Source organism: Corvus kubaryi, unplaced genomic scaffold (assembly GCF_017639235.1).
Source record: "Corvus kubaryi isolate FWS band 111438036 unplaced genomic scaffold, C.kubaryi_AGA036_p1.0 137, whole genome shotgun sequence".
Lineage (NCBI taxonomy): Eukaryota > Metazoa > Chordata > Aves > Passeriformes > Corvidae > Corvus > Corvus kubaryi.
This window is the reverse complement of record NW_024580671.1, coordinates 33,062,278-33,088,078: the sequence shown is the minus strand read 5'-3', so window position 1 is coordinate 33,088,078 and position 25,801 is coordinate 33,062,278. Positions and strand designations below refer to the sequence as shown.

The following is a 25,801-nucleotide window of genomic DNA, read 5'->3' as shown; positions in this document are numbered from 1 at the left end:
TAGACAATAAATACATAGGTCAGAGTCTATGATTACTTCTCAGTCCTTTTTTAACTAATAAAATTTGATTTTAAGCTGATGACTTAATATTATTTTAAATTAACCCATATCCTGGTTGTCCCAAGGCCCGAAAACTTACAAAGAATTCAGCAGACTCCCTTAAACCCCAGTGAACACACACTGCCTTCATCAGCTTCTACCATCCAGGCCAAGAGTTTGCTCAGACTTTTTATGCAACAAGTTTGAATGAATACCGTGGGGTAGCTTTCAAGAAGGGTTTTGATAACTGAAGTATGACAACTTCATATACTGCAAAAAGCATTTCTTAGAGCCTCTCAGAACATCTATTGCACTGACAGTGAAAAAAGGAAAACAGAGCTCCCATCCCCATGGAATCAGGATCATTTGGAGGCACCTGTGACAAAGGTTTCTACCTTGACAAAGGCCATACTTCCTGAGACTTCACACAGCCAAGAATACAGCACAGAACACAATCAAAAGCACAGCTTCAATTTTGTCTTCTTTAGGAGGTCAGAAGAATGCAGTAGTGTCTATGCAACAAAGGACAAAAATGATCAGTACTACACCTAAAACATCAGCAAACCCCACCTGTACCATGCTGATTCCATAGACAAACCTTGCCTCGTGGCAGATAACATGACAGTCTGAGAAAAGGGGATCAGTTTTCTGGAAGCAAGAATGCATTCCTTAATGTTGTGGTAAAGAATTACAACTTGAATTCTATAGCACCTCAGTGTTTTCCACCTTGGGGAAATTATAGGGTACATTGGATTTACATTAAAATAGCCAATGCTTCTTCAGTTTCCTCAAGAAAATGGAAGAATGGTCATACTGGGTTACTTGAGAGATCTGGTTTACAATCCCAACTCCACTGAGAACTAGGACATAAGGCAAAAGGATCAGGTTTGATTAGTAGGAGAGGAGATATCTCTGAGGCCGATTTCATTCCTCAGTGTTCCCTGGTCCCATATGCACAGATTTTTGACTTCTCCAGGGGACAGCAGGCATTATTCGGATTGCTTCAGTCAATGCTCTGTTTGGCGTGCATGCTTCAAATTACAAACTTTTTTTCAGTAGTTTTGCTCTTCTTTCATCTGGAAACACAAGTTCTTTTATTTCTTCTGCATGGCAAAAACTTCCTTAGGGAGAGCAAATGGGACAGTAGCCAAGAGGACACGCTAAGGGAAGAACAAGGCATATACAAAATGGTCCTTCTGCTCCTCTTCCAAAGTAACAGCCTGCAGAATGCAAACAATATGTAGTGAGAAATTAGCTGGCAAATACCATCAGTAAAGCCTAGTCTGTGCTTACAGAGAACAAAACAAATCAAAGACTGTAAGGTATGCAGTCATTATTCTTGATTTGAAGATGAAGGATGGTGGGAAATAAGACTGTGCTGGTATATTATCTGGGACCAGACTGGGGGTGACTGGTTTTATATAATCAGGCTTGTAGGAGTGTGTTTCAAACCTACAATGAATAGCAAAAAAAATCATAAGCCTTCTTTTATTTTTTTTTTTTTTTAAAAACCCAGTAATTCACATAATGCTCTATAAACACTGAAGTAGGTGAATCAATGACAAAAAGACACCTTTCCAAAACTTCCTTCCAATAGAGTGAGAGGACTCCCTTGAGTGCTGTGAGCCCCATAGGTGCAGCAATGGATCAAGTACCAGGCTGGAGAGTGGCACGTACTGGAAATTGCCATGATGCTCAGGGCTATGTCACTGCCCCTCTATCCTGCAGTAATCTCCCCTCCCTTCCCCTCCCCTCCTATCTCTCTTTATCTGTTTGGATAAATAGCTCCATAACTGCTGCTGCCTTACTTCCCTGTGTGTTTACAGAGCTCCTTGCACCATGTGACCTTCATTCCAAGTACTTCGAATGCACAGATTACACATTGTTGCATCCTCTATGCATTTGTGCTTTCTTCTATTTGTAGATTGCTTGGCCTGAAGCCATCCTTGGTGCATCAACAACCCTTTCCTTTCTTTCACTCAAGTCTTCAATATACATATTCTTACTCATCAGCTTGCAAAATAGTGATGACTTGTTTGATTTGATAAAAACTCAAACCCAGCTTTGTGCAAGAACAGTGACTCTGTTTGTACCACTGACCTCATTTAGTCATAGTGACTAGAAAGTGGAAAATCTGACCAAAACACTGTCTTTCCCCTGCAAACAGCAATAATGTGGTTGCCTTACTGAAAAGGGGAAGCATGAAGGCCTGGTAGCATACCAGGAATATGCTTATGTCTTGTGTACAGGCACAGAAAGACTTACTTGATGACAACCTTGCACAAATCGCAGTCTCTTCAAGGGCAGAGTTACTATGAAGTGCTGGCTCACTGACTTCCAGGGAAGCCACTCCATAAAGGGTCTATTTAGTGAGACAACTGGACTTTTATCAAGCTAAGAGCATAATGCTTTCCTCTGTTCCCATACAGGTAATAACACTTCTTTAATGTGGTTACACCAATCCTGATCCTAAGCACCTAATTTTTCTTAAGCTCTGAAAAGAAAAATTATCTCCTGAAAATGGACTTTCACAGAACCTTAGGCATTAAGAAGCAAACTGATTAATTCAGTTTGACAGCTCGTTGTTAGTTACGTGCCAGCAGTTTTATAAGGCTGTGACCTTGGTGAAGAAGCTTCACTCTTCCTGACCAGTCCAACACTGACCCACCTGAACAAGGCCACTGACACACTGTGTCCAAGGACCTTACGCCATCTCTGATCACACAGTGGTATCACCAGGACCTTTATCCTTATTACCTCTTGAATATTTGAATTATTGGTTGTGAAAAAGAAAATAAATTGTTATTCATATTAGCACACCTTCAAAACAAACACACTTTCCCATAATAAAGTGCTGATATATTTCACACCTTTCCTAGTTCTTGTAACGGTAAGAAAGAAAATAGACGGTGATGAATTAATTGGATTACCTAACAACCCTGCGTTTCTTTAAGGTGATTTGACACTCATAAATGAGGACAGAGAAAATAGTCATTAATATCATTTTTCTCATCACTTGGAATCTGGACATTTACTGTATACACATTCCTTTGATTTTTAAGGAAGGAATGAATTCTATTTGATGGTCACTTTATTATGCCCTTTACTACATTTTTCTTTCTAATAGCTGGCACTTCATCTTGTCTTGATCTGTGCTTGTGTTCAAAGCAGAATCTGATTATCAAGCCTGCTGATCTTCATAAGAGCTAGTTGTAGCCAATCCAGCGAAATTATTTGTTGCTATTCCACTGTGCTGCCTTTAACCATCCAACTGCCTCTCAGAAGGTTCCTTTCTTTCTCCTCTTTATCATTCTTAGTTTCCTGCCTTCTTTTAAAGCTGTGTACCTTCCAGTCCTAATGCCTCCTATAATATGTTCACTTCCTCAGGAACTTAAAATCTAAGTGAAGGGAAACAAAACAAATCAAATCAAAACAAAACAAAACATAAAGGCCAACCCCCAAGTCCATGTGTTAAGTAAACATCCAAATCCACTCTTGTCTTTCTTATTCATGGCTATAGTTAGTGTTTAGGTCTAAAGCTAGATGTGGGTCCATTAGGATGACTTGTTTGGGTAAGAAGCAAACACCATGCATAGACAGAACAAAATCAGCTCTATTTGTTTTGGCCAGGGGGATTTGCTTGCTCAGATCACATTGCAAGAGCCAGAACTTCTCTGACTCTGAAGCTGAGTGAGGGCCTTGACTCTGTCCTCACATATGTGATGTGACCTGGAATAACTGCCCTTGGTTATAAATCACACATGCAAGAAATCAGAACCAGAAGCAAATTGTACAACACATTTTATGCTTTGTGTAATAGGGGAATGATTAAAAATCAGCTGCAAAGCACAGTCCAACATACTTGTCCTCATCCCCATGTTAGGCTGCAAAATACACAGACTGGAAAGCAAGTGTCTTGCATACTTTTCATTTAACTCACAGGGCTGATTCATGCCAGTAAATGCTGAAACCCCACCTCATAATTGGGAGAAGTAATTTCCATTCCATGAGTTTTGCTTGAAGCTAATGCATGCTCTTACAAAACACCTAAAGTAAAACTTTAACCATTTCTCTTAGCCCAGCTGTGAAGTTCAAACTGCTTTTTAAAGTTAATTATCATGCTCTGACCTGCACATATGCACATGTTAAATACAAATAAATCAATGTGGCAAGCTTGTTCTTGTTTCAATTTGCTTTTTAAAATTAGCATACTCTGACTTTGCCTATCAGATATGAGTGTGATGGTATCTCACAGATTAAAGTTTTGCATTTGTCTCTTTGTAGTTAATTTGCTATTTTATAAGCCCAAAGTCCATGAGTGAGTGTTGGAAAGCCCCATAATTTTCGTCAGTGTTCTATTTTACCTTTTTATCTCCAATGTAGCTAGCACATGTGAAGAAGAAGTGCAGATAGCCAGATGGCTCTGATGTGTCCATACATACAAAATTCCTGACAAACCCAAGTGACTTTAATGCTGATGTTGATTTATTCTTGAGCATATTCTTTTTGTTCTCTTTTTTCTATATTTTAAGAAGAATGTGTTTGTGCTCTTACCTAGAAAATCAGTATTATTTAGGGAAAAAAGTAGATTATTTTTTATTAAAGGAAAAATATTTGGGGAGGACAGAATCATCATAAGTTCCAGTGTTGGTATTTCATAGTAACATTCTTTTTTTCTCTGACCCATTAGATATCTCCCCAAAATCTCCTAAAAGAGAATTTTTTATATATTTGGTCTGTGGTTTTCTGTGCATTTTCCTTTGAATCACCCTGCATAGATCACAGCAAGAGGAAGAACACTGGATTGGCTGATTCACTTCTGTTGCTTGGTGTGGTGATCTCTAATTGCACTTAGTTGTGGGGATTTTCCAACGCAGAAAAGTGACTTCTCCTTTTGCCAGAGTGCTGCTGTCAGAGGCATTTGAACACCACCACAGTTCAAGGATGAGCAGCATCATGTTCACAGACACACTGCCTGCCCATGGAGGGAACTGAGGGCTTAGTTTAAACTGCTCTCTAGGACAGCGAGAGTTCATACATTTCTGTACAGTTTATTTGTGTTAAGGAGGAGAACTGGAAGAGCATCAATGTTTTTAAGGACTCATGATCTGGAGAGTTTGGTTCATCTGAAGGTATCAGCTAATTAATCTTCAAGACATGATCTGAAGCTGATCAAGCTTTTAAAAGTTCTGGATCCATTTCTTTTCTGGCATTTGCTGCAAATCTGAATTTTCATTTCAGAGGAAGGACTATCCCATACTTTTGTGTCCCCTGGGATAGTAAGTGCCATCTAATATTGGAATTTCTTGCTTGAAGAGGGCACTAATTCTGCTAGCCTGGCACTGAAGCCTGGGAAGACACTATCTTTGAAATATGTGTGACCCTAACTCATGCAGATGAGTTTTTACACAAAGTAACTGATAGACACAGGCCATAAAGACATCCATATGTATAGACAAAATGTGTTTAGTCAGGGTGCTGTATTCAGGTTACTCCCTGCTCTCTGGCTATAATACCATCGCAATTATTGACTGCTTTGGTTAGTATGGCCAGAGTGTGTGTGTAATAGTTGGAAACAAAACTGTAACTCGAGCATGTGCACATTCATTGTGGGTACTTGTTTACTTGTTAACATATTTCTGGCTGTGGAAGATGGCTCCAAGTGCATCACAAGATGCGTTCCCTCAAAGTACTGCGGTGACAGTACGCTCCTGAGCGACTCACACCACCTTGACCGGATCAGAGACCATCTCTCCCTCCAAAAGTGAAAATCTTGATCCAAAGGAAGTTTGCAGGCAGCAGGTCAGAGCAGCACAGAATATGCTTGCAAGACATCTTAGGAAACCTAAGCCAGAACCAAAGGGATGTTGCTTGGAAAACCCTTGTGTCTTTAACGGAGCCAACAGCTTGGGTAAAATGTTCAGTGCTGTCCCGCTGCTGTAAGAGCACAAATCTCACCAAACGGGGCAGATTGCTGTGTATCTTGGGGAAAACTGAGCTTGAGCAAATACAGCTTCAAATCTCCGCAAAAAAGCTTCCGAAAGCTGCGGTAAAACACCTGGATCAATCAGGAGACTGAATCTAACCTCTGTTCTAACGCTTGTCTTACTCTTCCTCGCTTTTAAAGTATTAAAAAGAGGAAATAATTCGAGGGGAGTGGGGGAAAAGAGCCCCCTCCGAAGGGTCTGGCTGTCACCCGGCTCCCCTCTCACCGCAGCCCGCTCTCATTCCCTCCTCGCAGTGACACCTACCGGCCTCCCGACCGCGCCCGCATCCCTCCGCCCGCCGCCGCGCCCGGGCCCGGCTCTGCTCCCCGCCCGGGCTGCTCCCCCCCGGTCCCGCCGCCTCCCCCCGGCTCTGCCCGGCGGCCCCTGCCCGAGCTCCGCGCTGGGAGCCTGGCACGACCCGTCCGGCGGGGCAGAAACTTTGCGGGCGAGTTTCGCCGCCGCCGCGGGCGCGCACAGTGCGCGATGGGCCGGGGGCTGCCGCGGCGGAGCCCCTCGGGGCCGGGAGCGGGGGCCGTGCCCCTCAGGAGCCTGGGGCTGCCTTACGCGCCCGCTCCAGCCCGCAGCCCCTGCGCGCTGCCAGCAGCCCCGCGGCGCTGCCTGGGGCGGGCGGACGGGCCGGGCGGCAGCCGCCGGCGCGCAGGGCGGGGTGTGGCCTCGCCATTATTTATGAGCTCCAGCCCCTATTTGCTCAGCTAATGATGCACCGGCGGCCGCCGAGCCTCGCCTCGCCAGAGCGGAGGGCAGGGCAGCGCCTGTAACTGGAAGCCGGCACCGCGCGGCCGCTCCATTCACTTCTAGGCGCGTAATTGCGGGCAGGGTTCGAGAAGCGCTCCCTGAGCCTCAGGAGTCCACTGCCAGGATTATTGTACAGAGGAGCCTGGAGTATCTTTGCAACCACCGCGAAGAGAGACTTTTCTTTTCTTTTTTTTTTTTTTTTTAATTTATTTTTCCCTCTGCCATGAGCCAGGTTTGGAATTAAAGTGTTCTGGTAGCAGGAGTCGAGCCTATAAACTGATAGAATCCAGGTAGAAATCGGTATTACTGGTGCCTCCAATAGCCGGGTAAGAATAACTTAAAGTTCTCTTTCTTTGCTCTAATAGACGTGAAATGGCTCTGATGGTTGAATTTTGCTGCTGTTCACAGATAGTTAAACCGATGTTTTCCACATTGGCATAGTCCGTGTTTGGCAGGGATTTTTTTTCTCCTTAATTTCTTTTCTTTCTTCTGCCGAATGATTTTCCCTACAGGATTTAAGGGTAGGACCCAGCCTGTAGCAGATGACACCTGCACAGCACTTCCTAGCAAAGCGATACTGTACTTTCCCAAAGCCATGCAACATGCTGCCAGCGACCTCCGTGGCAGGGAAACTTCACTACTTCACTTTAGTAGCGGTTCGTCTGTTTGCAGTTAGACGAGAGTGTAAGAACAAAAATGCAATTAGACACTGCTTTTTGTCTGTCCCGTAAGATTCTTTAAAAGTACTTGCAAGGCTTTAGGTCTGTGTGTTGTCAGCAGAGATCATGTGCACTGGACATGCTGAATATAGTATCATGACTTACTGAGATAAATTCAGGACTGGGATATAAGCCCAAAGCAGGAGTCAAACCTGCAATGATCTGTCAGTTACCAGCTCTGTAAATCTCTGAAATTAAACCTATTTCCATTAGGTAACTCACATGTCAGACACCCTGAGGTACCTTTTTGGCACTGTATGCATTTATTATTTATGTGTCTAACAGCTGGGTAGGAACCATGCTGCTCAGCACTTCAGTCTTATATTTGCCTGTCACTTCTGTGTTAACAGTGAAGATCTGCAATTTGAGCAATGAAATGTTGTAATATTTCACTCCTCTGACTGATTACACTAGAATTGGCAGGAAGTATGAGAGTGGGAGGGAAAGAGAGCTGAAAGAGGTTTTTTTCTATTATTGTTTCCTACAGTATTATTTAAAGGAAGAAGGAAAGCCGCACACTTGTTCCTCTTTGACTTTTTATCTTTATTGCAAAGAAAGCATAGTGCTACTACTGTAAAATACTAATCCCATTGCGTCTGTTAAATCACATGTTCTGTATGATTGGCTATTTGTTTTGGCCTGACAAAGAAATTTTATCGGGATTTAATGCCATTTCTCTCTTAGAAGAGGAGAAAGTTAAAGGATATCCCATGGGCAAGTCACAAGGTTTTAAATTTAAAGCCCACAAAGCAACATTAGTACTAGAGTTCGTGCAGCCTATTTAAAAATTATTCTTGGCAAAAACTCTGCAACTATCATTTTATTAGTTAAAGGACCCTTAGAGATAATTTGGAACTGGGCCAGAATGGATATGTTTCTCCTACAGACCCGATCTGTAGCTGGCAAATTTCTGACAAGGTTGTTTTTGTCAATTAGCAGAGTTGTAGAATTACTTGATCTTCGTGCATTTCTCAGTACTCAGACCAAATAATGAAGGGGAGTTTAGAGTGTGGGCTGCAGAGATCTGCTCTTTCTTGCACGCTCTCCTTCCCACCCCCACCTTGATGTGAAGTCCCTGTGCAGAGAGAAGCCTTTCCAAGCAATTTACAGTGAGTGGATAGGGAATGACAGAGGTGGTAATGAGATACGGGGCTTTTACCGCTAAGTCAGTGGTGTGGATCCAGCCCAGACTAGGGCTGACCTAAAGTCATCCCTGCCTGACAGCTCATTCCTGCCGTGCTGGGGTGGTTACAGCCACTTCTTTGAGGACAGGTGTGAACCTCAGAGGGACCGGATGAACAAGCCTGTAGAAATATTGGCTTCCACTGGAGGGACTGTAGTGCTGGACCAGAGCTGAGGCTAAGAACTGTAAGCTAACTGCACAGGTAACAAATCTCTTCATCAAACAAATGTATAGCCTTTAATGATATTGTCTAGCTGTAGGGGTTGTGTCTTTCAAAGTGCTTCCAGTTGTGATAGAATCAAATTTATCACCTGATTGATTAACTAGTAAGTGGTGTCTAGTAGAAGGGCTGTTTACATCAAAAAGGAAAATATGTATAGGTAAGCAGTGAAGTAGAATGGGTCTAAAATGATGTTGTTATTTATTCTCACTTTTGCAACTGAGCTGACAAAGTTGTTAGAATAGGTGAAATGAAATTTGCACTTCACAATTTCTGGAGAGGTGCAGTTTTGGAGCAGATGTGATACAGATATGCAGTATTCAGCTTCTGATGTTGGCTGGGTTTTCTGGATCTGGTCCAAAGTCCATTAGAATTATTAGGGAAGTGCCACTGACTTCAGTGATCTCAAGTCCTTCCTGAGCTACGAAAAGATACAGAGTTTTGGAGTATTTTCTGATTCTCTGAAATGCTCAGGCTTCTCAGCAGCTAACTCCTGTAAAGTGAACATAGGTTCAGCAGATGTGCAGGAGGAGTAGCAGAGGTATCAAGTGTAGTGCACTATCTAACTCTGGGATTCTTAGAGCTCTGTAGAAGTCAATGAGAGCAGGTGAGTATCCTGAAAGGAGCTTGCCCAAAAAGCAAACGTTGACTAACAGTTTCAAGTGTGTTCAAACACTTTTGGTTTCATGGTTTTGAAATTAGTGACATACGTAGCCAGAATTTCTTAAAAGAAAAACTTAAAGGGTGATTAGAGAGCTCAGTTTACTAAAGCTTAAAGCTCATTTCCAAGCACCTTTGATTTCAAATGTTAAAAGAAAAGAAAAAAACCCCAAACAACCAGTAACCCCAACCCCCCCCACCCCAAACATGAGGGAGAGGTGTCTAAAAATATCAGCCAGATTTTCATCCATGAAACTTTATCTCCTGTCCTTGCTTTGCTCTGCCTTGACATTTAGTATAATTATATTTCCAGCAGGTGGAATTGTCTTAATTTTAAATAAACTGAGTCTAATGCTGTAGTCTGCCCTAGCCAAAACTTGGGCTCTGTTGGGTCCTACTAGCAGGCAGAGAGTTCCTCTTGTGCCAGCACAGAAGACTGCTGAGGAAAACCACTTTCAGATGCACAAAGAATAAACAGAAGTGCTGTACCTCCTTCACATCAGTAATTATGGATTCAGCTGGAAGAGGCTTCTAACATGATTCTTTCCACACTATGTTTTTTGCTCCTCAAGGTTGTGTAAGAAGAGTAATATGGTATCTCTCTCTTTTAGGTTTCGTTTCTTGGATATTAAGTTGCAAATCTGAAGAGATGGCATTTCTCGCAATGAACGTGTTGATTGGGATATTTATTTACTTTAGCAGTGTAAAAGGATCTTCCCAGCCTCAAGCAAGGGTGTTCCTAACATTCAATGGTAAGAAAGAAGATAAACATTCTTAAACAAATGTTATGATTGAACATTTTCTTTTTCCCTTAAATTCAATAACTGAGTAGAAGCTGTTTTTTTGATCTGTGTCCACAATTATTATTTTTGGTTTGTGTTGCTGAGGCACCTCTCAGTCTAAATTTGATTCTTTTACCAGAATCTACCTATAGCCATAGATGCATAATTAATATATAATTAATAGGCCTTTCTCTTTATTTTGAGTTATTATGGCTTGCTAACAACTAAAGGTTTTATTTCTTATCCTTAATTTTCTGTGGAAAAAAATATAACACATGACATGTGGTGGAGGGTATTGAGTTGCTTTCATTTGGTGTCCAGCTGAAACACTTCATATTCTGAAAATGAGGCTGCCTGAAGGTTTACCAAAATAGTTAGCCAGGCACAGAATGCTTTGAAAAAATATCATTCCATGTGTACTTGGTGCTCTGTGTAGGATGTACATAGCATGCAGCAATCACTGATGCTTCCATACTGTAAACCAGCAATGAAAATTATCATTTTCAAAAGAAAGTTTCTTTTATTTCTGAAGTGCTGGGCAATACCTTAGTGCTGCAATTACCCCAGTATTACTTTTAATAGTAAAGTAACTTATTCTTCTAGCCTTAAATGCTGATTTTAGCCACCACTTCAGCTTACAATGTCTGTTAAATCTGAGCTGAAGCTTTCTGTCACTAATTACAGGGGCACTGACTTTTTCCAGACTTCTGCCTTTTCTGTGATTGTCTTTGAGGCAGGAGGGTTTGCTGTTCCCTGCACCAATCCTGTTTGCATTAGGATGGCTTCTGTGGTTCGTTAGTGCAGGGATGCCCTGCCACTGCCTTGGACATATTCTGTGTGCTCTGAACTCTTTAAAAATAATCGGAGCTAGTAAGTATCTCAAACTTCTACTTGCCACAATGATCATTACTATGTAAATATGAAACTGAGAGACATACAGAAGGAAACCTGGCAAGTTAGACCTTCCACAAATACCAGCCAGAGTTTGAACAATTACAAAGTGCTGCATATTATAGAATATGGAGCCCTAAATTGATGAAGGCAGTACTTAATAGGTTTAAAATAGCATGGTTCCAGTAAAAGCAATAGTAAGAATTGAATTCCAAGAGGGAACTTGAATTCGAATGAAGAAGTAGAGGTAGCAATTTCTTTTCCTTCCCTAAAGTCTGCACTGACTTTGGTGTAGATGGTACTGTTTTGGCACAACTCAACACAGAAGCAAGTTTGGCTGTGGTTCTGTGTTACACTTCAGGTTTCCCACAGTTATGCATAACAGGCTGATTTGGATTTCCACATCATCTCCTTGGTGGCCTTCAAAGTAATCTAGGCTTCCCCTGATCTCTGGTATGACCATAAACTAGGAAGTGTTCTGGTTTTGCAGTATTCAAACTTGTGAGTGGGGAAGAATTGTAATAAGAGGCAAACGGTTTCAACAGAAACTCAAGAGATTTTATTTTATCACAGGTATCCTGCAAGGCTGGAACAGTGAAGCAGCAGGGCAAAAGACCTCAAACCTATGAATTTTGAAAAAATACTGAATTGAAACCTTAGTTTCTCTGTCCTTCCCTGTAAGGAGGTTGTCCCTCCTTCCTTTAGAAGGGGCTATGACAGCTTTATGCTGCAGTCACCCCTTCTCTGGTGAGGTTCTTGGGCCCCAAGAGCTCTGCCCCCTGTGCCAGCCCTGGGGACACAGCCTTGCCTTACTAGTTCCTGCTGTAACCCTTCTTGGCTGCCTTGGTTAGAGAGCCTTGCAATACCATCTGATTTTTCTTAAAACTTTTTACTTTCCCTAATACTTAGCAGTCAACCTTTAAAAAAGACCTACATTAAAGGAACCTACATTTTTAGGTCCTAACTTTTTATTGGGCCTTTTGAAATCATAAAAGTAAGAAATGAATTATGTGTTTTATAATATGAGCTGTATGTCTGAAATAAAAAATGAAGCTTTTTGTATAATATATAAACAGAAGCTTTATTTTTAAAGCTGATTTCCAGATGGTAAGAAACAACTTTCATTATGTGAAAAGAGTTTGCAGGTTGTATCTACACAAGATAATGGCCCCACCTGTAGTATGCACTTTTGTCCTATAAATCCTTGTTTACTTACATGAGTAGAGATGTAATAGGAAAAGGTGAAACTTTGTATTGTTCTCTAGCTAAGTGTGATAACACGCTCTTTCTTCATAGCTTATTGTTTTTAAATCATGTAGAATTACTGAATTATTGGCAGTCTCCTTGCCCAGAGAAGCTGTCAGTTTTTATGGAGAATTGTCACTCTTTTAAAGTGCATAGTTTGAAAATAAAACCATAATTAGGACTCCTTATGTTTTAAATGACATTAGACAATAAAGACAAGTCATTCAAGCCTAGGATACTTACATGATATTTTTCAAGTTCTGATTTGGATTTGGCTTGGTGTCTACAATTACATTGCATAAGTTTTGGGGGTAGAATGCATACAGGAGGAGAAAACCAGTGATGCTTTTCAAAGCTAACCTGTTTCTTCAGGATCAAGTCAATTGAGCTTATTCACATTGCAGCATTTCTCATGGGAAAATCCAGCAAGTATCTTGACCTATTCTGTTTTTCATCAGGAAAGATAAAAATGGGAATCATTTGAATCATGGGCTGCTTTTCTCTTTGCCATCTACTTCATTAAGAATCAAATGTAATTAAAAAGTGCGCCTGGGTAATACCTCAAGAGCCTGATAATAGGGATTTTGCAATTAACTTCAATGGATGAAGGACTGCAACCCTAACTTCTATTTTTGAAATCAAAAGCCTGGCCCCTTGTCTAATTAAAATGTAGTTCATGACTTAGCTGAGGTTGTTAACTGTGCATATGACGTGAGTGTGGAACTTACTGCTGTCTGCACCCTGAGTGTCTTGAAAATTGCAGTGCTGTACAGAACCCTGAGGCCTGATTCCTATTGCTTTGCACCTTGTATAGCCATTTACTCAGCTGAAAGGAGAGGTCAGGCTGGAGCTGAACTGCAGCTTTGCTCAGGTGAACATGGTTATTTATACTGGGCACTGGGCCTGTGGAGAGTCAGGCAAAGGGGCTCTCGGTGTGCCTGGAGCAATTTGGCATGACCTGATTTTCCTGTTCAGCAGTGGTAGCTCAAACCACTGATATTTGTACAATATCTGCACTTGAAGAGCCACTGCAGCTGAAGAAAGATGGCCCCAGCTTTTTCTGATTCTGAAATTGCAAAGATGTGAAGCCTGTGGTGCAGCAGGTGCAGCAGTGTTGGGAATCATCTGCTGTGTTCCCCCTGAGCATGCAGGAGTGGGGGAACCTGGGATGGGGGAAGCAAAGGATGTCTCCCTACATGTCTCCCTACACTATTAATACACTATTCCCCCTCCTGCTGCCTCTTCTGGCTCCTTGTCCCTGGAATAGATCCTTTTTAATCTTCTTAAATCACCTATCATAATTTAAAGTGCCATAGTTTATTTTCTCTCCATAGCAAAAGACTTACCTTATCTGTTTATGAACTATCAAGTGTGGTGCCTGTGGTTTCTCAAGCTCCATGCATTCCTCCTCGTTGCTGCATGTTCCTGAACAGATAATTGGGAGCTGTATCCTTCAGTCTTTATGGGGAAAAAAGCCTTTCTGAAATCAGTGGGAGTATTACCAGAATAAGGAAGGAGGTACTAGACTCCAGGTTAGTGTCAGACTTTGTTTCATTTCAACGCACATTTACTGTTTTGGTTTTATTGCAGCCCTAAAATGCTGAGCCATAGCATTTTAACATCAAATTCTGAATGGATTGAAGCAGATACAGTACTTATTTTTTAAAATACACTCAAAACGAACTTTCTTTGGGATTTAGATTTATATGGAGATACACAACCAAGTGATAATTTCACAATTTACTGGGAACATTTAATGTATTCTTACCTCAAATGTCTGGTCTAGCAGATATTTCCCATGCAGATTCTCCTATTGTCTGCAGTGAAAATTCCATACGAGAAGTGGATCAAGGCTAATTTGCAGACAGTTTTGTTCTTCTCTTTGTTATAAAATTACTAGAACACGTAAAGGACTTTTAAGAAAGTATCAGTCAGATTCATTAATGACAATTAAAGTGCATAAAATGTCACCAGAGCAACAGCAGCACTTATTCAACTGTCAACATATTTTAAAAGATTTAATGCAACCCCTGTGGTTACCCTGAAGGAAAAATAAAGGAACTGAGAACCATTTTCCTTGAGCTCTTGAGCAACAGCAGTACAACTTGTTTTTAAACAATCCCTCATTGTAATGTTAATGTTACCACAGTTAATAAAAAGTTCATTTATTATTTGGGGGACTTTGTGCTGATGACAATCTGGTAGGCAAAGGTTTACGCTCATATAGTTGATTGGATCTTTTTTGGTGTCCGTGGAATGAAAGCTACTTACAAAATAAAGTAGAAATAAAAAAAAAGAGAGAGACAAGAGATCCATGGTTTAATTTTGTTTACATGCAGAACTCATCTTGAATGTTCATATAGTTGCTTGATTTTCAGCAAATTGTGAGTAGTATTTTCTCAAAATTAACTGATTTGTGGCTCTCACACTTCATGGGTCTTAAGTAATGTTAATTTATAAAGTGTTGAACATCAGTGATGTGAAAATTTTTCCAACTTAATTGTCTCTCACTGGAGATCTAAAAACTTAATTCTGAATACATCTAACTAAAAATAAATTCATTTTTTTCTTTAGTAATGAAGATGGTTTTTTACAGTTTGTTATAGAATCATAGAATGTTAAGGGGTTGGAATGTATCTTAAAGATCATCTGATCCCAACCCCCTCTGACATGGGCAGGGACACCTCCCTCTAGACCAGGTTGCTCAAGTTCTATTCCACCTTCCTTGAACACTGCCAAGATACCCCACACTGTGGAGTATCCACAATCTCCCTGACAACTTGTGTCAGTGTCTAACCACCCTCACAGTAAAAAAAAACTATTCCTGATATCTAACCTAAATTTCCCTCTCTTTCAATTTGTGCCCATTACTCCTTGTCCTGTCACTACAGTTCCTGACAAAGAGCCCCTCTGGCTTCTCTGTAGCCCCTTCAGTTACTGGGAGGTGCTGTGAGTTCTCCACACAACCATCTCTTCTCCAGGCTGAACAGCTCTCCCAACTTTCTCAGCCTGTCTTTGTACAGGAGGTTCTCCAGTCCCCTTATCAACTTCATGGCCTCCTCTGGACTGGCTCAAATGGTTTCAAGTCCTTCTTATGTTGTGCACCAGAGCTGTGCACAATATTCCAGATGGGGCCTTGAATTGATAGCTTTGGTTGTTCCTAAAGACAAATGCCTAATTTACAAATTATAATCTTTGTGGGTCATTTTTAGACTTATATCTTCTCTGTATTTTTTTCCTTGCTTTTTTGTTTGTGTTTCTTTATTTCTCTGTTAAATAAACAGAGGCTTAATGCAATAAATCTTGTATTGAAATTGAATTGCTTGAATAGGCTATGAGGTAAATGTAAAAAAAAAAAAAAAATCAAACATATTAAAGGAAGCATTATGTAAAAACCTGTGTATTCTTTCTAGAGATCCATGGGTAAAGGTCCCACATGCCGAATGACATTGAGTCTGCTTATTTTCACACTCTTGTTCAGAGGCAGTGTCACTGAGTTGGCTTCACTCTCATTATTGTTGACATGAGTGTACAGGAGAGGATAATTTGTTGTTTCTGTATTTAGATAAATTGTGCCATGTAATTTGACTTCAGTTATGAAAATGGTCCTGCAATAAAGATGAAGTCACAGGTGGTGTTTGGTCCAGTTCTGTGTTTGTGCTCTAAAATTACTGTAAGTGGTACCCTCATGGGAAAGCACAAATAAGTATGTCTTCAAGGTAGATTAATTATCAGGCAGCAAAGGTGCCTGACAATTAACAAAGGTAGTTAGTTACCAGGCAACAAATTATCAGCCTACAAATTTGATCCTACTCTTGGATGAAGAACTCATCCGAATTTGACAAAATTTGTGAAGACTTGTTTTTTTCTTGCACAATAATAAGTAGATCTGTTATCTAAGTGATGACTTACTTCCTTTAATCTCTTTATGTTCCTGAACTCAGTCAATTTGACCTGTGTCTGAACCAGCCCATGGTTTCATTTGTATTTTTTTGTTTTGGTATGGAAAAATCAAACTTTATCTTAGAACATTTTGACAGATTCTTCATATCTTGGCTCTCTCTACTTGTCATAGAAGAAAGCAGCTTATCTTGGCCAATTCCACAGCTCTGTCATTACAATTCCTCCTTGTGTTGCCTGTCCAAGGCAAATGCTGAAATCCCTACGTAGGCAGTTATATTGCCGTTATTCTACAACACATCTTCTTTTTATGTTTTAAAAAATGTGATGAGAGAGAAATGGCACAGACATTTTTAATACCCCATTTTTTTCAGGATTGTTTGGGTACCAGTAACAAGAACTCCTCTGTGAACCATTTCCATACTGGATGAGCTCACAGTGCACTTTGAAACATAGTGCTGCACAAGCCTCTTTGTGTATCAGATGTAATTAGTGACGTGACTCACAATAATTACTCATTTTATTGAAGTGCATTGACTGAGATCCTGCCATGAATAAATACATAGACCAAGAACTTATCCTGTTATTTGAACTGGCTGTTTTCTCAAGATGTGTATTTTGTTCTTTTCGGTGCTGACTTTTCAGTGCTGTCAGTAACACTCTTTAATAAAAGGACTAGGCATTCTTTCTCAGGGAAAGTCTTTGTCTTAGGGACACAGTTTACTGATTCACAGTGCAGCTCCTCAGCTCATCTCGTCTCATCTTACACTCAGACAGCAACGGCTCAGCAGACACCAGGTTAAAAGAAGGCTGCATGTTTTTGCCTGTTCAATTGATTACAGAGTTGGGGTCTAGGGATACAACTAGGGGTGGAAGCATGCTCCATTACCTGTGTGAATGAGGGTGATGCTGGATGTCTCTTACTGGGAAGTGTACAAATTAAGATAAGTGTGAGTTTCCAGGAATGAAGAGAATTATTGTGATTAACAGAGGGGTTTACACCATTCCTCCCTTCCCTTTGTATCTCCATCCTTATTCAATGCAGACTTGGTACAATTGCATTTACATCATTACTTCATCTGCCACTGGCATGGCTTCTTCCAGGTAGCAGAAATCCTGGTAGTGATTTACTGGATCTAAGACTCAGATATAACAATGGAAAGAAGATGAGGAGTGATAGCTCTCCCTCTCCCATGAAACCACTCTGGAGCTGGTACCATCATAGCCTTTAGAGAATTTAGCTCTTCATCTTATCTTTATGTACATAAGGCTTATTTTTCCTCCTGGAGAAGTTTCTTGATTCTTTTGTGGGTAGGGTTGGTGGAGGTTTTATTTCCTGCTCCTTTGTACAGCAATATTTGGGATATTCCCAGCTACTACTCTAACCCAGCAAATCAGTTATGCAAAAGTGAGTGCTACAAATGCTCCTTGATTACCACAACTAATACCCCAGATTATACAAAGATTTTTTTCAGAAACATGGTACACATAGTTTTAACTTATAATTTTAGAATGCTTATATTCCAAGGCAGCATTTTGAAGACATGTCTTGCTGCTATCTTACATTTTATCTACAAGAAACTAGCCCATGGTGTTTCATCATTCTCAGGAAAGAAAAAGAAAAAAAAATTCTGGAACTCTCCATCAAATCACCTTGATAGAAAAAAATCTCTGGAAAGCCTTTCACCAGTGCACAACGGCAGTGAGTGCTATCAGGGAGTCCCAAGAAATGCAGGACGTACTGGGAACTCTGTGAGTTAGGGGGAGAAAGTGAATTTCAGATCTGGTGTGTGAATGCCCTCAAATCACCATGAGCTTAGAGACTGGTCTGTGAGCATCTTTCAGGGCTGAGGGCTTAATTTGTAATTTGGCCACCATCTCCCAAGTGCTATATGTCATTTTTAATGACATCGATAATACTGAGGAAGGAATAATGGTTTTGGTTTTGTTTGGGGTTTTTTAATTTTTTCATTTAGGGGCTGTAAGTAAACCCTTCATACAAAATACATCCTATTTTTATGAGAATGTTTTACTTCCAGTAAAATTTCAAATGCTAATATGATTTTGTGAAATGAAACTTTTAGTGATAGAATAGAATGAGCACCCAGACTTTTGAACTGTTCTGCTTAATCTTACTCACAGCTCTGGAATAAATGATTGCCTCACCAAAATTATCTTCTAGAATGTGGATGAGGAGACATCACAATCAGCTGGGACTGCCAAGTTTCTTAATGGAAAAAAAATGTGTATTGGCAACTGCTTCTATTTTTTAAAAAAAAATAACTCAAAATTAACCTGAATCCAATTTTTTTTCATTACAGGCACTGCTTTCAGCCATTAAGAAGGTCAGACTGGCCTTCCGAAATAAAAAAAATATTATTTTAGAATTACACGTTAAATGTGTGATGGATCAAAATTCACTTTCAAATATAATCTCAACTATTGTCTCCTTTTAGAATTTCCTTTGCAATTTCACAGTTCTGATATTGCTTTGAAATGCAGCTGAAAAACACAAGGTCTGGTAAATCCTTTCCTGAGAGTAATAGACTTTCTCAGTCACCTGTTCTCCTTACCATTTATTGTTGTTTCTTAGAATTTTTTTTTTGTTGCTTAATAGCATTTCTCTTTACCATTCTTAATGAAAAAACAAATTTTAAAAGCTTTGAGTTATGCAGAATAAATCAATTTTATGTCAGCTCAGAATCAATTAAATTGGGCAAATATGTGTCTTCTTCTAACACCTGTGTAAATCAGGCTGGATCTCTCAGTCTCCCAGCTTAAAGGAGCTGCAGAGTTAGACTTACAGAGATGAGAGAAATATGCAAGGCAAATGTCTGATTCCTCATTTAGCTCAATTGGCTGGTAATGATGAGCCTCATTTTCTTTCCCTCTCATGACACAAAGTTTTGAACAGCAGAAGTACCATAGTAGATACGCACACCACAGCTGACAGTGCAACAGGAAAAAAAAGAGGGAAAGATAACAACAGTAGATGTATTAATAGTCCTGAAATAATTTATTTTTAATGGAAAAAGGCATATGTATTTAGAACAGTGTCATTGATACATCAATATGAAGCCTACATTTTTTGTCTGTTGATCCCAAGCATCTAACTAGGTTTGAACCTAACACTGATACGGAAACTCCTTGAAAGCAACTACTGCTCTCAGAAGGCTGGATTTTCCTTATCCTCTGAGATATCCACTGAGCCATGGCCACCCAGGGAATGAAACACACTGTTTTCCTTGAATCACACACTGTCACACACCTCTTTGGCCTTTCTGGTGCACCACAGCGGCACAGGATGCACATCCTGACATGTAGTTTCTACAGTCCTTAGAAACTCCTCCTTGTCTGGAGTAACCAGCCTGCATGCCTCTCATTGCAGTTTTCTGAGACAGTCTCTGTGTGAGTACATTGAGTGCTCTTACAAGGCAAATATCAAATTAGAACACAAAAATGTGAGCACTTGTATTTTCAGAATGGAACTTTCTGGGTGTTTTTAATATCAACCAATTAAGATGTTATTTTCAAGGAGAGGTTTGGCATTTTTTCAAAAATTTACTTCTTGAGGTCTGAAAAGGATTTAGTTGGCATGGAGAAGTGATCTCGGGCTTAGATTTTTTGATGGCTTCAACGTGAATACAGCTGGAATTTTTTAAGCTGATTCGACTAAAAACCCACTTCCTGCCGCTGTTGAAAATAATGCACTGTAATTTTTTTTTTTTCTAAAGCAGACAAACCTACAGCAAAGACAAAAGAGTTTAGAGCCCTCATGAGGTGTTTTATTGTGGTTTGCATTAGGGAATGAAAACAGTGCATACAGAGTTATTAAATATGAAAATGAATACGTCTTTAAAGCCATTGCCTCTTATTTAATAACTTACCATCTTTCTAGCTTTGGTAGGTCCCTTTAAAATGAGAAGGGTGTTTGCCATTCATTTCTTCAGTAGGAATATTTTTTTACTTATGGGTACTTGCAAATGTAAGACTTTTTCAAACAAAATTTTGAAAAGTAAAGTAGGTAAAGAATAATTTGTCAGTAATTTTTATTCCATTGAATGTTTTTCATGCTCCCTCTCTACTATTTCCTGATCTCAGGTAAATGTGTTCTTAAGTTCACATGAACAGCTGAAAGGCTAAACTACATAAAATTGCAAAAATAATTTGAAGCTTCCAGATGCAGTCAGGTATACCACAATCTGCACTAGCAGTGCTCAGAAAGTGAAGCCAGGAGAAAACTTACAAACTTGGCCAGCATAGTTTTGCCCACCAGCCAGGTCCAACCAACCACAGACTTTTTTTAATCTGGTCCCATTCATTCCTTTGAGACATGGGAGAATCTGCTTGCACAGTACATGCTTTCTTAGCTGATGAATTCATCCTCCCCAGCATCCAGATGGTGAGCAGTGGGTTCATGAAGTGAACATGAGTCTTGCTGCATTTTTGTGTGTATATGCCCCTGGACTAGTTAGAGCAGGCTCTGGGGAAGAGGGGCAAGCACAGGAATTCAGCATCTCCCCAGCAGCTGGAGAGAGCAGAACGACCACCCTGATGCAGGGGCTCTGAGGAGGCTTTTATAGAGGAAGGCTGTGCCAGCTGAATCAATACTGGGGCAGGTTTCATACCTACTGTGGTAATTTACAGAGATGTGTTGGGTGGGGGAAACAATCTCATATAATTAATTAAAAAAACCCAATTAGACAATCTTTCTTGAGTTAGATTTTTTTTTTTTCCAGATACAGGAATCTCAAATGATGACTTACTTTCCATTAGCTATTAAAAAAATAAAAAGATATATTTTATTCCAGATTCTCAGAGTGTCATTGCCAAAGAACTTTCCTTCATAAAAACATTCCAGTTACATGCAGCACTGCAGTTCAGTGATGAGATCCCTCTCCATTACTTTTACTATTATTATTATTATTATTATTGTATTTGTGCTTATATCCAGTGCATTTTTGTGGGTACTGGTATTTTGGTACTGGGTATATTGATATTGTGGTCAAACACTGAATGCTGATTATGAGGCAGCCTGCCCTTCTCCTTGTATGCTCACTTCCTCTCTTATCCTGTTCTTAAAGAGGTGAAGGAATTCTGCCTGGATTTTTCCAAGAGGCAAGCAGCTGAGTTTATTCTTTTCATTCTGTGTGGTGGCTGTGACAGACCTTTGCTTCAAGGTTATTCTCTTTTACACGAAGGGACAATGACATGGGAAGGGGTTTATGGCTTGCTTATGGCTATTGAAAGCTTTCTTAGCCAGCTGGAGATCCCTTTCAGATTGGGTTGGATGTGAGACAAAACATGTAACCTCTAAGATCAACTAAACTTGAGATTGTGTGCAACATCAATAAACCACAGCACTCTGAATAAACAAGGTGGCCACTCACTGTTTACTATTCCCTTTGTTTATTTTTCCAGCACCCTGTCTGTGATAGCCCCAACCTGTTTGCTGAGCAGCTTAAAATGAGTTTTGCTCAAAATAGGTCTAATTCTTAGCTGATAGGTATGAGTCCTATGTGGAAATGTGTTAGAACTAGCAGATTGTGGGACAATTTTTCTCTAAAAGGCCCTTTAAAGAAAGCAAATATTTATCAGTGGAGAGTGAGGGGGTGACATAGAAGGCACCAGGAGGTGAAAGGGGCTTGTAGAGATTACCCACAGGCACAAAATGCTGCACCCCAGCTCACATAATATGAGGACATTCAGCCTCAATGTGTTCTCCAGAGGTAATCTCCAGTTCCTTTGAAGCTGACTTCAAATCTGATATCAGACCTTGTGTTGAAGAAAGTACACATGTGTTATCTTTAGGCTCATTTAGGAGGCAAAATACTATTTTTTTCACATAGGAATGGAGCATAGTTCTGGCTTACTGCATCACTTATGTGTTGAAGTTCTCTGCAGTGATGTCAATTTGCTTGTTTTTATTTGTGGAGATGAAAGATCAGGGAAAGAGATTGTTCAGTTTTGTGCCCCCCCAGCATAAGAGGTTCTGGCACAATAGAGGAAGCCCAGTGAGGGGCCACAAGGCTGCTGTGAGTGCTGGAGCACATGGTGGGCAGAGTTTCTTCTCGTGGCTGTCTGATGGGGAGAGTCAGACTCTTCTCAGCAGTACACAGTGACATCTGTTTAGATGGTAGAACTTTTTGTTTTGGTTTGGTTTTTTTGTTTGTTTGGTTTGGTTTTTTTGTTTCAGTTTGGTTTTTTTCTATAAGCATATTGAGACATTGGAACAGGTTATACAAGGAGACAACAGACTCTCCACTGCTCTAGGTATCTGAAGCTCAGTTAGATGGGGTCCTGTGCAAACCCACCTCACCTCAGTAGGTAGCCCTGTTTTGAGCAGGATTTTGGCTAACACAACCTTCAGATGTCTTTTCCAACCTGCACGTTTTGTGGTTCTGTGATTTTATCAGAGATCAGCAGGTGTGAGTCTTAAGACGTTGGTATCTATTTTGGCAGTTTCCACCACAGCTTATCTATTAAAGTAGTTCTGGAGAAGAAAGTTAGCTTCTCTTGAAAAGGTCAGAAATTTGACCCAAATGACCTGGCATCCTGAGTGCCTTTCTCCACAATGAAAGCTATAAACACTTGATATCAGAAATTTTTATTTCGATCCCTGCTGCAAATTATTGTGCCTGAAGTGTGTGTTTCCAAGATTGAAGCCTTGCATGTTGTGTAAATTGTTTTCTTACAGTAAGAAATAGAATAGATTTCCCTGGTGTGGAAGGGAAAATCATGGGTCTGTGTTTAGTTGAATGGTAAAATACAGCAATACCTCCTCTATAGCAAAAATCCTTGATATGCAGCATTAAATGGAACTATATGAGAGCAATGTCAGATGATTCTATGTGTATTTTCTGTACATAATCTCCTTTGTTCTCTCATTTAAGAAAAAGAGATTGCCTTTTTAAATGGAGCTCATTCATAATACAGTGACTAAATCAGTACATGTTACGATGGAGTGTGCAGTATGTAGCTAAATTTGCAGGTTTAAATAGATTTTATATATATTTTTTTTTATTCTATTGAACTGCTTTATTACCAAGTCAGAATAAGGGTTAAATTATATAAGTAACATTTCTGACCAAATTTCTCAGTATACACTTGGTCTCAGAACAGATACTTGAACTTGTCCTGGTTCTAGTTTATTCTCAAAGAACAGATAAAGCAGACTTCTACAGTACATGCTGTGTTTGGGGAGGTTTATGTGTCTACATCCGGGCAAGTTTTATGTTATCTGATGTATTGCAGATGTATAGAAAAAAATATTTGCAAAAATATAGTAAAATAGCAGGTGCAGAGAAAAAAATTTCTAAATTACCTGGCCACATCCTGTTTTGAATGCATAGCATCCAAAATTTGTCCAAGCTATTGTATTTTCTTTCCTCTGAGTGGCTGAGTTTGCACACTCAAGCTCTGCTCTTTAGTGGTGTGTGCATGCACACGTGCACAACCAGCATAGAAAAACCTAGTAATGTGATACATACTTCTGTATTAAGCTTTTTCAGTCATGCAATTTATCATGTCATGTAATATCTTGAATATCATGTCATGTAATTCAGTCATGTAATATCTTGAATATTTGTCAAATTCATTAGAATTGTATGGATTTTTAGGGTGTACAGACTTAGAGAAGATTTCTTTAGCCTCTTTGCAAAGCTGCACTGGTCTCTGACTGGCATTATTTATCAAAGTCCTTCAATTGTTCCTGTCTACCATGGAATAATGGAATCTTGTGGCTTGGAAGGGACCTCCAGCCAACATCATGCTCAAAGCAGGTCTGATTAGATCAGGTTGCTTTGAGACAAGTCCACTTAAGACTTTAATAACTACAGTGGTGGAAATCCCACCCTTTAATATCAATGTTCAGTAGCATTTCAGCAGGTCATTTTGCACATAAGAAGAACATTTCCCCTTCCTGAAAATGTTCCAGGCCAGACTGGATGAGGCTTTGAACAACCTGGTTTAGTGTAAGGTGTCCCTGCCTATGGCAGGGGAGTTGAAATTAGATGATCTTCAAGGTCCCTTCCAACCCAAACCATTCTATGGTTGATTCTAAGATTTCCTCTTTTTATTTGCTTTTTAAAACTGAAGAAACTCAATTCTCTCATCCCTCCATGGAAGCCATGAAAATTATCTTTTCTTTGGCTTATTTTTAGTCTTGGAAGGTGATCCTTCCTTTATAATGGGTGAGTTGCTCACTTCAGTATTTGCTCACCATCTCTTCACCCCTCTCCAGGTTCATTTCTGCATATAAAATGAACAGAGTCTGACTCTGTGTCCATGACAATAATTCATAATTCAGCCACTTTAAATATGTAAGATCAGAATCAGAACCATATATCTCTCTGTGTATGTACTTACTGACTATTAAGTTGCTTTGGTGTTCATTTGGGGAAGAAAAAGGAGGATTTTTTTGGCCTCGGTATGCTTAAAGTCAGCTATTGAGGTTTTGTTTTTTTTTTTTTTTCCAGAGAATGTGAACAAATGTGTGTGTATTGAGTGCCCATGGCAGTTGTTGAGTGTTTCTTGAAGCTGAGTTTGATGATATAATGAGGAAATCACCTGCCAGCCTTTTTTAGAGGAATTTATAATTTTCTGAGGATACACTTTGATTCCTTCCCAAGACTCACTTCCTATATGCAGTTTAAAAGGAAAAGCCTGTTTACTAGTTTCCTATTAATTTACATTTTGGGCATTAATTCTTGTCGCTGGGGGAAGCCAGAACATTTTGTCATTTGGTAATACCAAAATCTCTTGTATATGAAGAATAAAGTAGAGTAGATGTCAATTCACTTCTTTAGATTCTCTGCAGACAAACTCATTCTCTGCATGGCAAAGGATAGGTGGGTTTTGTCTGTAAAGGGATATTCATTTTCATTTTTTCTGCTTTAATTCTGAGGATATAGGTTCAGGTCCCAGAGCTATTGAAAATATTAACTTGATGCTTCCATCAGCCTTCAAAAGCTCTGTGATCGAAGGCTCTCAGCAGCTGTTATCTACTATAATAAATGCCAATGATAGAAAACAATAGACTGGCTGAGGATTTTTTTTTTAAAAGCAAATAAAAGTATTTTCTTTCTAAATTAAGTTAGAAAAAAAATCTGTTGATGATTTCTTTGTTGATAGAAAGTACCAACAAGATTGTTCTTTTCCACAAATACTGCTTAGGATTTGGGGGTCACAGTTCATAGCAAAATATGCTGCCTCTGTTTGCCCAGCTGCCACACCTCCTCTGCCTTGTCTCCTTCTCTAAGTGAAAAAAGAGGCTGAAAGAAAGGTAAAGGGAATAACAGGTTTAGCGCTGCTCTTGTAGACCATAATCAATGTAAATGGTGTTAACAGGATTAAGACTTTTTGCTCCCATGTGCATATCCCACCCTAGAGGAATGGTATCCTAGTATTTAAGAACAGGC

The 25,801-nt window shown here is 39.9% G+C and overlaps 1 protein-coding gene and 1 long non-coding RNA gene across 4 annotated transcripts in view; one reads left to right on the top strand and one right to left on the bottom strand.

Moving 5' to 3' along the window:
* Positions 1-6,735: 6,735 nt before the first annotated feature.
* The window catches only part of SEMA3C (semaphorin 3C), a 118,206-nt gene continuing 99,140 nt past the window's right edge, over positions 6,736-25,801 (top strand). The window contains exons 1-2 of one of the 3 annotated variants that reach the window (XM_042018467.1): positions 6,736-7,108; positions 10,176-10,316. In XM_042018467.1, coding sequence (XP_041874401.1) covers positions 10,214-10,316 — 103 coding nt within the window. In that variant the 5' untranslated portion in view covers positions 6,736-7,108; positions 10,176-10,213. Of the gene's footprint in view, positions 7,109-10,175; positions 10,317-13,885; positions 14,015-25,801 lie in introns of those variants that run through there. The other 2 variants (XM_042018468.1, XM_042018470.1) reach the window with 2 other exon arrangements.
* On the bottom strand, positions 12,582-24,411 carry LOC121659855. The gene is made up of 3 exons (XR_006014482.1): positions 24,293-24,411; positions 16,437-16,442; positions 12,582-12,594 (listed from the first exon to the last, which is right to left on the bottom strand). It is a non-coding gene; the product is annotated as an uncharacterized LOC121659855 (long non-coding RNA).